We start from the raw sequence: 15,673 nt of genomic DNA, 5'->3' as shown, positions 1-15,673 counted from the left end.
TGTCGACAGAGTGGGCGGAGGTGCGTTTACTCTTAGCCAATAGAGACGAAGGGGCGGGCCACTGGCGGCCCGGCTGGAGTCCGGCAGTAGGCGGGGCTTTGTTGCCGGAGTAACCCGGCGTTGGTTTTGGTTCCTTCCTGTTGAGAAGATAGCTGTTTCCTTGTGCTAAGATCCCTGAGGCTATGGTGAGTGCTAGGCGAGGCCAGAAGAAAGGCTCCGGGGTCGGGTGTACGTCGCGTCCCAAGTCCTGGGGCTTCTGGGCCCTGAAAGGAGTTCGCGTCCCTTCTCTCATTACCGCGTTTTCTTTTTCTCCCTTTCCAGGCGCCGTCCCTGCAGTTTTCTTGTTTTTCCTGTTTTTTTTTGTAGCACCATGAACCCCACTTTTGTACTGCTAAGCCTTGAGAGTAATGTGACAGAAAGTTTAGGGGTAAGACACTGAGTCTAACAGTTTGAGGTGAGACACTGTTTCGAACAGACGTGTAAAATGTTTTTAGTTTTAATCATTTTTTTCCTCCAAGCTCTCAGCTTCACCTTAACGCGCTTCATTTAACACTATGTTGTGATGTGTATGTTACTTTCTCATTGGTGTGTGTGTGTGTGTGTCTGTGTGTCTGTGTGTCTGTACGCGCTCAGTCGTGTCTGACTCTTCAGTGACCCCAAGGACTGTATGTAGCCTGCCAGGCTCCTCTGTCCATGGGATTTCCCTGGAATGTCCCAGGCAAGAATACTGGATCTGGGTTGCTATTTCCTTTTCTAGGGGATCTTCCCCACCCAGGGATCGAATCCATGTCTCTCGAGTCTCCTGCATTGGCAGGCAGGTTCTTCTAACAGTAGCGCAACCTGGGAAGCCCTACTTTCTCGTTACTGATCTTAATATCCTTATATTCTGAAGTCTTTGCTTTCTTGAATGGTCAGCCACTGTCGCATACCCTGTCTAAGGGCCATTTAGTAATAACTGTATTTTGCATTAGTTCTCTTCTAGCCAGTTGATTACCTTCTAGTTCTGTGCTTTTTAACAAGAATGTCCCTCAAGATCACTTGGAGATCATTTATAGAAAATTCACTTGCTAGAGCTTCATCCCTAGAAATTCTGAATAAATAAGAATAGGGCTCCATATTTGAATTTTTAAAAGCCTATAGATGATTTTAATTCAGTCACACGTTTGAAAACACCAGGGTTCTAGTGTATTCACTTAATCGCTAAATATTTTAAACATTTACAAGTAAGGAACTGGAGGATAGAAGGATGTGCATTGTCAGATGAATTTAGTTATGAACTTAACATCAGAGACTCTCCCACTACCCTTTCCTTCTCCACTACTACTCAGCAACCCATTTTATTACCCCGGTCTGTCTCCCCTCCTCCTTCGGATCCCTTTCCAAACCTTCACTTTTAAAAACCCTGTCCCCTTTCCCTCCATTACAACCAGATGACAGAGTCTAACGGTCAATTTCTTTAACCCCAAGTCTCCAACCTATATATTGATATTTCTTTTTACCCATCATTGGGTCTTTTGTTTCTAGTTTATAGAAACAAATGTTGAAGGATAATGCTTTCATTTTTGCTCTAAATCTTATTCCTTCCCACTCATTACAGGACTTTTGCTTCGGGTTATCATTCTCCTTTCCTGTACTTTCAGCCTCTTCCTCTCCCTTTCCTTCTCCTCAGTGTCTGAGTCATACATCTCAAGAAAATGAAATAAAACAAAAGCCCATTTCCCATCTTGTGTTTATCTATTCTCCCCACCTATCAGTAAGCTGCTGGAAAGCATAGTGCTTCCTTTTTTAGCAGATTCTGCTTGTTCACTTGCATCCTCAAAACTCTGTTGTCTGAATTCCTCTCTAACAGCTTCGTGAAGTTGTTCAGTCACTAAGTCATGTCTGACTCTGCAACCCCATGGACTGCAGCACGCCAGGCTTCCCTGTCCTTCAGTGTCTCCCTGAGTTTACTCAGACTCATGCTTATTGAGTCAGTGATGCCATCCGACCATCTCATCCTCTGTCACCCACTTCTGCTGCCCTTAATCTTTCCCAGCATGAGGGTCTTTTCCAGTGAGTTGGCTCTTTGCATCAAGTGGCCAAAGTATTGGAGCTTCAGCTAAGCATCAGTCCTTCCAATGAATATTCAGGACTGATTTCCTTTAGGATTGATTGGTCTGATCTCCTTGCAGTCCAAGGGGTTCTCATGAGTCTTCTCCAGCACCACAGTTCAAAAGCATCAATTCTTCGACATTCAGCCTTCTTTATGGTTCAACTCTCACATTTATACATGACTACGGGAAAAACCATAGCTTTGGCAATATGAACCTTTGTTAGCAAAGTGATGCCTCTGCTTCTTAATGTGTTGTCTAGGTTTGTTATAGCTTTTCTTCAAAGGAGCAAGCATGTTTTAATTCTGTGGCTGTTGTCCCCTCTAGTGATTTTGGAGCCCAAGAAAATAAAATCTGCCACTTTTTTCACTTTTTCCCCATCTATTTGCCATGAAGTGATGGGACTGGATGCCACAAGCTTAGTTTTGAATGTTGAATTTTACACCAACTTTTTCACTCTCCTCTTTCACCTTCATCAAGAGGCTCTTTAGTTCCTCTTTGCTTTCTGTCACTAGGGTGGTATCATCTGCATATCTGAGGCTGTTGATATCATGAAGTTGTTCTGCTTAAATTGTGAATGGCCTTTTAAGTGCCAAATCCACTAATTTCTCCTCAAAATTTATTTTATTTAGCTTTTCTGTGACAACTGAAGTATGTGCTTAGACACTCAGTTGTGTCCAGCTCCTTGCGACCCCATGGGCTCAGTAGCCCACCAGACTACTCTGTCCATGGGATTTCCCAAGCAAGAATACTGGAGTGGGTTGCCATTTCCTTTTCCAGGGAATTTTCCTGACCCAGGAATTGAACCCACGTCTCCTGCATGCAGTTGAATTTTTTATCATTGAGCCACCAGGGAAGCCTGTACAGTATCATAAGGAGATGAAAAGTGACATTTGCAAAGTACTGTTTTTTGGTGCCTGCCATTCAGATTTTCCAACAACCCTAAGAGCAGTGAACTCCTCCCTGCACTCTCTGTGCTGGCTGGAGGTGTGTGTGGTGGCTGTTTCAGATTGGGTGGTCAGTGAAGGCTCCTCTGAGGAAGTGACTTTTGTCTTGAAGTCTGAATATTAAGGTGCAGTGATCTGAGGGAAGATTCTAGACTGTACCAACAACAAGATCAAAAGAGCTTTGAGCTCTGACCTTAAGGTTTAATGTGAACAAAGAATAGAAATTAGATTCTGAAGCGGTGTGGGGGGAGTACGGTAGAGAAAAGCATGAGATTCCAGTAGAGAGGTAGGCAAAGGGTAAACCACAAGAACGAGGTTTAGCAGTGTTTTGCGAACTATAGTTGTAACCCATTACTGGGTCATGAAATTAATTCGTGGTATATAGCCAACATTAAAAAAGAAGACACATGAAGTAGACTTTAAGTGTATTTATTGCATGTAAGGGTCGCTTTCATGAAACTTTAAAAAAAATTCTATGCATGTTGTGTGTACTGGATTATGATGTAGAATATATTTCTTGCTGTACATCATGATCCACAAAGTTCAAGATATAATATACTTTGAGCAATACACACTATAAATGGCAAGATAGTTGAAATCTCAAGGGATGCAGATTTTTCCTTCCTCCTTTGAACTAGTGACAATCTTATTGTGTGGCAGGAAAAACTCTGAATTTAGTGAAAGCATAAAATTGATTAAAGTAGAAGTTTCAAGTTTCTGCATCCAAATCTTTCTCTTACGTCAGTTGCTATCAATCCTTTATGAGAAAGAGTAGGCCTTTAGAAAAAGAACAGATGTCCTTTCTCTGTTCAGTCTGGCCACAGGCATCTGTACTCTATCAAAGCTGATGGTTGCTATAAGCAGCTGAGGATGGAGCTTGTTTCCTGGTGTGGCTTCCTGGTCATTGCAATTAAATTATCTACATCTGGTTTGTTACTGTTGTAGCTTCTAGTAGCAGAACTGGGTTCAGGTTTCAGATTTTAGAACCACCTTTATCTTATGAAGCAGAGATAGGCAACTGTAGTTAAGGTTGTCTCCCATACATTCTGTTTAAGATATGCTAAAGAATATAGTAGAGTCATCAATTTATTTACTTTTGTGTATACAGAGAATACTGTACTGTACTGTAAGTCACTTCAGTCGTGTCCGACTCTGTGCGACCCCATAGATGGCAGCCCACCAGGCTCCCCCGTCCCTGGGATTCTCCAGGCAAGAACACTGGAGTGGGTTGCCGTTGCCTTCTCCAATGCATGAAAGTGAAAAGTGAAAGTGAAGTCACTCAGTGGCGTCTGACTCTTAACGACCTCATGGACTGCAGCCTACCAGGCTCCTCCGTCCATGGGATTTTCCAGGCAAGAGTACTGGAGTGGGTTGCCATTGCCTTCTCTGGATACAGAGAATAGAGAAGATAATTCCAAATAGTACCCATTTGTACTCTATAAGCAGTGTGCCATGGGCTTCTGTGGTGGCTCAGATGGTAAAGAATCTGCATGCAATGCAGCAGACCCAGGTTTGATCTCTGGGTTGGGAAGATCCCCTGGAGAAAGGAATAGCTACCCACTCCAGTATTCTTGCCTGGAGAATATCATGGACAGAGGAACCTGGAGGGCAACAGTCCATGGGGTTGCAAAAGAGTCAGGCATGACTGAGCAACTAACACACACACAGCAGTGTGCCAGTGTGTCTATTTCTCTTAACCTCTAACTTGATATAGTACAAAGGCATGCTTTGTGGTGTTACTGTTCAATTTTGTGGATATTTAAAATTTTTCCTTTTACATATTAAATTGCATCTTCCTCAATTACTTGTTAGAGATTCATTTTCCTAAGGAAATAGTAAAAGGTCAGGGTAAAGGGAGGGGATGGGAGATGGCAGGTATAGTTCTTGAAGCCAGTTTCATAGCTCTTATGTACTTTTGGGGCTTCCCTGGTGGCTCAGTGGTAAAGAATCCCCCTGCAGTGCAGAAGACATGGAGACAGGAGTTCCATCCCTGGGTCAGGAAGATCCCCTGGAGTAGGAAATGGCAACACATTCCAGCATTCTTGCGTGGGAAATCCCATCGACAGAGGGGCCTGGTGGTTTACAGTCCATGTGGTTGCAAAAGAGTCAGACACAACTTTGGAACTAAACAACAACAAACTTTTGGGAAAGAGACAGCTAAGCATGAATGATATGTATTTAGCAAATATTAGATCTTGAGATCCATAAATTTCTGTCCAACTTAAATGGATTAGCTGGGAACATTTACTTTTATTACTGGTAGTCTTGAAATTTTACTATGCAGTGATTTGATTGTGAAACTATATGTAGGAGCCCTTTTCAGGTCTAATCTTTTTCTTGCGACTGCTGCTGCTGCTGCTGCTACGTCGCTTCAGTTGTGTCAAACTCTGTGGGACCCCACAGACGGCAGCCCACCAGGCTCCCCCGTCCCTGAGATTCTCCAGGCAAGAACACTGGGAGTGGGTTGCCATTTCCTTCTCTGGTTTCTTGCTACAGAGGCTCAGAAATAGGGCTTTGGAAAAATGGGAAATCTCTCCATCTAGTGGCAAGTATGGGTCTATCATTTTTAGTAAACCATCTTGCTCTTTAAGCAGTTTCTTGAGTGTTACTGTGTGTACCCAAATCTCTGAAAGGTGAATATTTGTACATCTTAGATATTTGAGTATTTTTCATAATTAAATAATTAAAAATTTAATCTCCAAAGGGAGAATGGATCCTATAATAACATGCTCAATTTTCCTCAGTACATGCTTGAGAGGCTGCTTCAATTGGGTCTGATTCTTTGGGACGCTATAGACCGTAGCCCACCAGGGCTATGGGATTCTTCAGGCAAGAATACTGGAGTGGGTTGCCATTCCCTTCTCCAGGGGATCTTCCCAACTCAGGAACTGAACCCGGAGATGGGCTCCTTTACCACTAGTGTCACCTGGGAAGCCCTCTTTTTCTCAGAATTTCCTAGTTATAGTTATATAGAAGTGGAGCAGAGCCTCTTGAACTCAGCCTTCTGCCCTACTGTTGGGTTCCTGCTCCCTGCTGTAAATGTGAGATACAAAGATGAATTAGACCAGATCTCTCTCTTAAGGAGCTCACTGTCTTGGAGGAAGAAGGAAGGCAGGAAGGAGAGAAACATGATATACGGTAACATTGTAATATTAAGAAGAATTCAATTTTCTCATTTGTAATATGAACATGATAATAATACTAGCTCCCTCATAGGGATACTGTTATGATTAAAAGAGAGAAAGTGCTTAGCTTAATGCTCTATGCATTGTAAGCTTCCAATACATGTTAGCTGTTTTTATTACTTTTGTTGTTATTGACAGGTGTTGAGATAGAGACCTACTGAACATAGGAAGAGAGGAGAGACCAATCAGTATGTAGGAGTATCAATTAGAAACAAGATTATTTACCTTTACATCTCATGGGAGAAGCTTTCCTCGTCTACCCGACCTAGAGTAGCACCTCCAGTTACTCTGGTTCCCCTCCTCTTCTTTACCTTTTTTCACCTTGGTGGTTTAGTCACTAAGTCATGTCTGAATCTTGTGATCCCATGGACTATAGACTGTCAGGCTCTTCTGTCTATGGGATTTCCCGAGCAAGAATACTGGAGTGGGTTGCCATTTCCTTCTCTATGGGCTCTTCCTGATCAAAGGATTGAACCTGGGTCTCCTGCATTGCAGGTAGATTCTTTATCTGCTCCTGATAAAGAATTGCACAGCTGCAATTTTAATAATGATAGTGCCTGATGTTTATAGAATGTTTTCCATTGTTTAAGGCATTTAAAAGTCTAAACTAATTCAGTGTCCTTTAGAAGTAGAAATTGTGTGTGAGGAGGAAGATCAAAATCTGTAGAGAGCAGAGAAGTACAGACATTCAAAGAAGAAGAAGAATGCTCTGCAAAGATAGTAGAAAAGAAGAAAAGTTAACTTTCCACTGAATTTCCCTTTGAGTCCCTTTGGTAGATTGAAGGCAAAAGGAGAAAGAGACAGCAGAGGATAAGATGGTTAGATAGCATCACCGAGTCAATGGACATGGATTTGAACAAACTCAAGACAGTGAAGTGAAAGTCGCTAAGTCATGTTAGACTCTTTGCGACCCCATGGAATTCTTCAGGCCAGAATACTGGAGTGGATAGCTGTTCTCTTCTCCAGGGGGTCTTCCCAATCCAGGATCGAACCCAGGTCTCCCACACTGCAGGCAGATTCTTTATCAGCTGAGCCATAAGGTAGGCTGTTTTATTCTAAGAGAGAACTCTAGATTCATTAACTCATTCAACAATGACTTTTAAGTTCCTATTATTTGCCAGATAGTGTTCTAGGCACCCTGGATGTAGCAATGTCTGGCAAAGTCGTGCCCTCATAGAGCTAAAATTTGGGGATGGGGAGTCACACAATTTAAAAAAAAAACATGTAATGTAATGTTAATTATTGATAAGTGCTCTGAAAAATTAGATTATGGAAAAGGAGTGGAGAAAGTAGTATTCTTTCTACTGGTATTTAGTGGGTGGTCAGGGAAGCTTATCTCGCTTGCTAACATTTAGCAGAGAGCTGAATGCAGTGATACTTAGAGAACCCTGGTAATCCTAGCAGTGGAGCAGAAGAGACAGAGGGCATACCAAGGGTAAAGATTCTGAGGTGGGAGCCTGCAAGGATGAGCAAGAAGGCCAGTAAGATTGGAGCAGAGATGGCGAAGGAGAAAAGAGCAGAAATGTTGAGAGGTAGCCTGAGGCCAGATCAGGCTATGGTATGAAATCATAAACCCTTAGAGCTGAAAGAGACTTTTGTTTCTGAAACTGAGGTTGAGGCCTTTTGGTGAATTGTGAACTCTAAACTGAATAGTGATTCGCTTTTACAAAAGTGTGACATACCAGTACATTGCACATTCTGAGGATAAGAATTGTTTGATAGAACTTTTCTTCAGTTGTAGGGGGTGTGTGTGTGTGTGTGTGTATTGGTTTTGGTGGAAATTATAGTCATTACTGTAAGTTTTGGTGAAAACAAAGTAAAATGCTTGTGAACCACTGATCCAGTCTTACATCCAAATTTTGTAGATGAGGAACCTCAAGTTAGGAAGTACTCAGAGGTGCACATGATTTCTTGCTCAGCAAGCTCTTCTTGCTGCCACACTGTGCTCCTGTCTAGATGTTGTATGCACGTCCGGATGTAGATGTGACTGACTCCATGCTGCTTTAGTTCTAATTTCTGTTTTTTTAAATATTTGTTTACTTTTCTCTACTCCGGGTCTTCATGGCTGCTTTCTCTAGGTGCAGCACGTGGGGACGATTCACTAGTCATGGGCACAACCTTTTCACCTGGTGGCCTCGCTTGGGGAGCACAGGCTCTAGGCCTGGAGGCTCAGTAGTTGTGGTGCATGGGCTTAGTTACCCTCGGGGCATGCGAATCTTTCCGGACCAGGATTGAACCCATGTCCCCTGCGTTGGCAGGCAGATTCTTAACACTGGACCACCAAGAAAGTCCTCTAATTTCTTAAATAAGGGAAGGAATTACAAGCCTTATTTAGTTAATACCATATCAGTAAGTATTAGGATAGCAGCTTCAGTTCTGTTTTATGATCCTTTTTTACACTATTTGACTTATATCCTTTTGCATTCTTCATTTTCCTAAATATCCTTTTTATTTCCCTAGGAAAGAAAGCTATCCAAAGTGAAGAGATAGAGAGGGAGAGAAAGAAATCCAGGACCCAGAGAGGGGGAGAGGGACAGACATCTACAATCCAGGAGAGAAAAGAGAGAAATCTCCAAGGCCATGAGAGAGAGAGAGAGAGAGAGAGAGAGAGAGAGAGAGAGAGAAGTAGCCACATCTCTGACTTGCCTACTCTTCCTGCCGTTTCCATGGTCCCCATTGCTCCTTCCTGAAGGTCTGGTCTGCTGGGATGACAGTGCTGGTGGAGAAGGGGCTCCGTCCACTTTCAAAGACATGTATTGGGTTCAAAGACATGTATTGGGAATTTACCTCTGTAATCTGCCTTCTGGCTCTCAGAGGATCAGTAATGTGCTGAGGAGAGTGAGGTCCTGGAGAGTAAGGTTTATTTACTATGCTGCTTGACATTCCTAGGCCTGGTCCATGAAGGTCCTCAGTAATGCTGTGCTTTAAAGACCTTCCTAATTAATACACTGAGCTGTCATGAGACTGTTCCTATCTGTTGCAACTAAATTGTCACTTCTACAAACAATAAATCTGTAATATGAAAGGGAAGGAGGATTAGGCTCAAAAGAGACTTAATTTTGGAGAACTGCAAAGGTAGATTAATAAAGTTTGATGATATTAATCCAAAGGTTAAAAAAAAAATTCTTTTACAAACACATATACACACACATACCAGATTAATCCCTTCCTTTTTTTCATGTCATGAGAAAGATGTTCTTGAAATTGTTTAACAGGATTTAAAATAATTATTGTTTTGAATTGTTTAAAACCCCGTATGTCACATAATGGGATTTTAAACAATTCCAAACAATAATTTTTAAAATTCCCTGGAACAGGAAATGGCAACCCACTTCAGTATTCTTGCCTGGGAAATTCCATGGACAGAAAAGCCTGGCAGGCTACAATTCATGGGATTTCAAAGAGTCAGATATGACTGAGCACACGTGAATGTAATGTATTAGATGTTAGAAGGCAAATGAAGAGAATTCAGTGGATGTTTTTCTTCTTTCATAAGAGTTGTTGTTTGAACATGATCATTTCTTCAGTGACTGAAAAAATATGCTTTAAATCTACTTGGGACTAGTTGGGGAAAGTATCAAGAAAGAGCTCAGATTAGGTCCTTTTTATGGAAGGAATTAGAAATGAAATTGTTGACCTGGCATGTATTGTCTTTTCATTAAAAGATTTCTTAAAGCCCTGATGACTGAAAGGGGATCTAGTAAAAACTAAGTTAACTTATTAACTTATAAATCAAAATGGGAAACCTTTTCTTAGTAACGAGTATCAATCATTTATTTTAGGCCTACTATAAATTAAGTTCTTTTCACGGAGGGAAACAGTCTCAGTGTTAAAAGACACCCACAGTTATACTGCTGTTGAGTGGCTGGGCCCTGATTTGAACCTGTTTAGCCTGGAAACCTGAACTCTTTTTCGTCTGCTGCAACTGGGGTCATGGTGTTTAAATTTTTTAGGAATAAATTTCTTCCTCTTTTTTTTCGTAACTATAGATTGAAGTGAAGACTCTTCCTTTTTGAAAACTCAATTTCTAGAGCATATGCATGATACAAATTTTCTTCAAAAAGTCATAATTCATATTTTGATAGTTATGGCCTCTGCAAAATGACCATAATTTAATATAGAATTACAGGGCTCCGACTGAGGGGTGTTTGTCAAATGGCTGTGTGGTCTGGATATGTTGAAATCCACATTGAGCATTAGGTGGCGCTCCTTCATCACTGGATACATTTTTTGGGGGAATGATAGTTTTATGGATATTATTAGTTGCTCATTAATTTTAATTTTATTGATATGGTATATGAATGCCATTCATCTGGAAAGAACACAGTATCACGGATTATTTCTCATGAAGGCGCACACTTTTCCTTTTCATAAATTAGGAAACTGAAACCTAGATGATGAAAAGAAGGGCTTTCTTGGGGATTAAAATAGAAAGTGGCTTCTTTGAAGAATCTGTTACTCCACCAAAATATCCTTTGTCTTGTTTAAAAGAAGCCCCAAACAGTAAACTACTAAATTTAAATGAAAATAACGCAGCAGTCACGTGAAATAATGTAGGCAAAAACTTTTCCAAACAGTAGGGAGGATTATCCTAATATGTATCTCTTCAGATAGACTCTCTGATGATCAGTACGTCTAACACTTGCTGATAGAGTCAAGACTTTTGCCACTTTTATAGAAGTACATTTTGCTTATAGCCCTTTGAATCTGCATCACTTGAACATGCATGTAGTATTTTCTCCAATGATTGATACTCCAAAATACTCAGACTCATTCCTTTCCACATGAGGATAAAGCTAACAGAATCAGTAGCCAACTGTACTTAATGCTCAATAGTAATAATTACGATGTTTGCAAAGCTACATGTATGTTTAGCATCTGTAGCATTCGGTATTTGAAACAGAGGAAACATGGAACCAGTTTGGTTTGTGAAGAGCAACACTTCTCTGTCTCTGTAGCCAGGGCCACTGCAGTCTTCTGTGCATGGTGCACTCTACAACTATGAGTGAATTGCAGATACGTTTATTTTTCTAATAGATGAGAGAAAATGTTCCAAGGAAAACACAACTTTTTCTGATTTGTGTAAAAGCACCAGGTCTGCTAAGGAACAGGCTTGGCACTCAGTGCCATTGGCATTTTCCCTAGAGGAGAAAAGAGTAGAAGATAGAAGAGGGAGCACAGGAGAGAGAAGGTGATATAAAAATAACATTCTAGGATGTGTCTAAATTGCTCAAAGGGTCACAGTGGTTTTAGGGCCTCCACAATAGTGGCAGGATGCCCTCCCACCTTATCTGCCCCTCTCCCACCACCTTCAGATCATTACTGACTTTTCTACCCCATGAATTCAGCAAGCCTCATCTTCCCATTGAGGCTTTATACTTTTTGTCTTTCTGGAATATTTCTCCCCCAGACTTCTGCAAGAATGGGTTATTTCTTATCCTGGTTTTACTTCAAATGACATCTCCTCATAGAGGGCTTTGCTTTATATTCTAGTTGAAGGAAGATTCCTTAGCGCTGTGTCTCGAATCATTAACACATTTACTTATGCATTGTCTTGTCTTTATAACACTTATTGTTGCAGGAACCACACCATTTTTAAAAACATGCTACAAGGAGAGACAGAAAGTTGGTGAGCAAGCTCCATGTCAACAGGGCCTTGTCAGTTTTGAATATCCCTATTGTCTGTCGCAGTGCCTGGCAAAGAGAAGAAACTGAGTATTTGTTGAATGAATGGAGGAATAAATAAATTCAGCTTTTCAGGCATGAATAGTTTTTATTTGATAATGGCCAGTGGATAAGTTCTGTTTTTTAAATTTGTTCTTTCAACGAATATTTAATAACACCTATTATATGCCATATTGGAGAGGGAAATGGCAACCCACTCCAGTGTTCTTGCCTGGAGAATCCCAGGGATGGGGGAGCCTGGTGTGCTGCCATCTCTGGGGTCACACAGAGTCGGACATGACTGAAGTGACTTAGCATAGCATAGCATTATATGCCATGCATATACTTAGTCCCTTGGACTACATCTGTGAACAACACAGACAACAGTTCCTGCCCTAAGAGGTCTTAAATTCTGTTGAGGGAGATTTCTAATAAATAATCAACATATTAAGTATAATATGCATAATATTTGAAGGTGTTACATGCTATAGGGAAAAAATGGTCAGGGTGATGAACACTGGGAATGCTAGTAATGATGGTGAATGTAATTGACAGGGAAGTGGCCAGGGTCAGTCTACCCGAGAAGATGATGGCTGAGCAAAGACAGGAGAGTGAGAAATGATACGCCAAGCAGACGCTGGAGAGAAAGTATTCCAGGAAATAGGGCAGCCAATAGAGAGGCTCTTAGGTAGGGAATGCCATGTGTTCAAGTAATAGTGTGGCTCTGACACCGTAAGCAAGAGTGATAGTTGTGGGAGATGAAATCAGATAGGTAACTGGAGGCCAGGTTTGCAGGTCATTGAAAGTGGGTTGATTTTATTCTGATAGAAATAGGAAGTGTTTGAGTCTGCAGGTTTTAAGAGGAGGGGTGAGGTTGTTCAACTTATATTTTTACAGGATCTCTGACTGCTTTTTAGAGAATAGAAAAATAGAATAGAATGTGGTGAAGGGCAGTGGTCAAGAATGGAAGTAGACCATTTATTAGGTGTAATCTAAGTGAGAGTATGATGGCTTGGAGCAGAGTGATTGCAATGGAGGTAGTGGAGTGATTCAGTGTATATCCTTTGTAGTTAGAGCTAACAGGATTTCCTGATGGATCTGAGGTTTCAGAGAAAGAGTGAGTCAGGGATGGAGTTAAAGATTACCCTTGGGTTACTGCCTAAGCAATGGTAAGGACTGAGTTGCTGTTAATAGAGACATGGAAGACTGATGAGAAGCAAGTTTGGTGAGGGGCTGGAACAGGGGTTTAATTTGGAGCCCATTCAATTAGAGATACTTATTTAATATCTAAGGTAAGAGGCAGTTGCTTACATGACCCTGAAATTTGGAAGAGGTCTACCCTGAGAGCTGTCTGTATATGGATGTATTTTAAAGTCGTGAGACCAAACAATATCATTAGGAGAATGAATATAGATAGAAACAAGATGTTCGAAGACCAAGACCCAAGGTACTTGAACATTAAGAAATCAAGGGGAAATGCAAATGCTGGAAAAGAAGTTACAAGTTAGTAACTTAAGTTTCTACCTTAAGAAATAAGAAAACAAACAAAAATAAGAGCAAACTCAACCTAAGACAGGAAAGAGGATGGAAATGAAGTTTAGAGTGGAAATCAATAAAATAGGAAACTGAGGAACAACAGAGAAAATGAATGAAACCAAAAATTGTTTCTTTGAAATGATTAACACAGATAATACTTTGGTTAGACGGACTAATAAAAGAAGACCAAAGGTATTGATATAAATTTCCAAAATTAGGAATGAAAGAGAAGGTATCTCTACTGACCCTCCATAAATTAAAGGAATTATAGTGAAATACTATGAACAACTTTATGCCATCAAATTAGACAACTTGGGTGAACCGAGTGAAGTTCTTGAAAGATAGAATTACTAAAACAGACTCAAAAAGATGGAGAACATCTGAATAGACCTATACCAGGCAAAGCAATTGAATTAGTGATAAAAAAAAAACTTTCTACAAAGAAAAATTCAGGCCGAGATGATTTCTCTGGTGAATTATATCAAACATTTAAAGAATAATTAATACCCACCTTTCAGGAAAATAGAAGAGGAAGTACTTCCCAACCCATCCAGTGACGCCACTATTACCCTTGTACCGAAGCCAGAGGGAGACATTATGAGAAAAGAGAACTGCCAGTATTCCTTGTGAACGTATGTGTACAGATCCTCAACAAAATATTAGTAAACTGAATCCAGCAACATACGGAAGGGATTATACAAACTAACCCAGTGGGATTTATGCCAAGAATGCCAGGTTGATATTGTATCTGAAAATTTAGATTAATTAGTATAATTCACCTTATTAATAAAAGACAAAATCCACATGATCATCAGAAGTCAGGAAAACACTTTTACAAAATCCAGTACCATCCATAACAAAACTTCTCAACAAATTAAGAGGAGAAGGAAACTCCTTCACCCTGACTCAGGAGATTCACAGAAAACCTATAGCTAACAACATACTTAATGGTGAAAATGTTGATGCTTTTTTCCTAAGATAGGTAATAAGAGAGGGTGATGTCTGCTTTCACCAGTTTTATATGATATTGTAAAAGAAGTTTTAGTCATTTGCAGTCAGGCGAGAGAAAAAGGGATAAAGAGGCATCCAGATTGGATAGGAAGAATTAAAACTGCCTTTATTCATAGATGATATAACCATATATGTAGAAAATCCCGAGTCTACCACCCACCTACCGCAATACCAAAACACTTTTGTAACTAATATGTTCAGTAAGGTTGCAGAATATGAGACCAATGTACAAGACCAATATACAAAAATCAACTATTTCTTTGTATTACAATGGATTATCTAAAGAGGAAATTAAGAAATAAGTTCCATTTCCCATAGCATCAAAAGAATAAATACTTAGACATTTTTTTTTAACAGCAGTACAGGATGTACACTGAATACTACAAAACATTGCTGAGTAAAATTGTAAGATTTAAGATCTAAGTGAGTGGTGACATTCCGTGTTCATGGATTGGAAGAATCTATAATTTTACTGGCAGTTTTCTATGAAGTAAATAGATTTAAAAAACAAACCTGAAAGTAAATAGATTCAGTGTAGTCCCTATCAAAATTCTAGCAGACATTTTTGTAGAAATTGACAAGCTGATCCTAAGTTGATATGGAAATGTGAAGAACTCAGAACAGTCAACACAGTTTTAAATGACTAAAACTGGAAGCTTTAGACTTCCTGATTTCAAACCTTAAAGACACAGTAATCAGGACAGTGTAGTGCTAGTGTAAGGCTAGACACAGAGATCAGTGGAACGGGATTGAGAATCCAGAAATAAACCTTTTATGGTAAATTGATTTTCAACAAAAATGCCAATGCAATTAAATGAAGAAAGAATTCACACAAATACTCACAAATGGTACTGGGACAATTGGATATCCATATTAAGAAAGATACATTTAGACTCGAAATGAAAAGCAATCAAAGTGAATTATAGACCTAAACGAAGAGCTAAAACTATAAAGCTCTTAGAAGAAAATACAGGGATAAATATATGTGACCTTGGGTTAGGCAAAACCTTCTTAGATATGACAACAAAAGCATAAGTAACCAAAGGTCCCCTCCCCCACCCGCGGTAAAGTTATCTGGAATTGGCAATGTGAAGCAAGAAGTACCTCTATCCCAATGTATCATTCTAGGTCCTACCAGACATAGATATTCTATATTCAATTGGGATAACTGAAAAGTTTACTGAAGAGAATAATTATAGAGGTATGGGTAGAATTAAGGGGAAATGGTTCAGTATAAGGA

General features: G+C 40.1%; 1 protein-coding gene across 1 annotated transcript in view; it reads left to right on the top strand.

Annotated features, from left to right (window-relative positions):
- Positions 1-67: 67 nt before the first annotated feature.
- Positions 68-15,673, top strand: part of NME7 (NME/NM23 family member 7) — a 248,398-nt gene continuing 232,792 nt past the window's right edge. Inside the window, exon 1 of the mRNA XM_061382555.1 lies at positions 68-185. Within this exon, the coding sequence (XP_061238539.1) occupies positions 183-185 (3 nt within the window). The 5' untranslated portion in view covers positions 68-182. The remainder of the gene's footprint in view (positions 186-15,673) is intronic.

Source organism: Bos javanicus, chromosome 16, assembly GCF_032452875.1.
Source record: "Bos javanicus breed banteng chromosome 16, ARS-OSU_banteng_1.0, whole genome shotgun sequence".
Classification (NCBI taxonomy): domain Eukaryota; kingdom Metazoa; phylum Chordata; class Mammalia; order Artiodactyla; family Bovidae; genus Bos; species Bos javanicus.
Note: the sequence above shows the minus strand (reverse complement) of the source record. Positions and strands in the feature narration are given on the sequence as shown.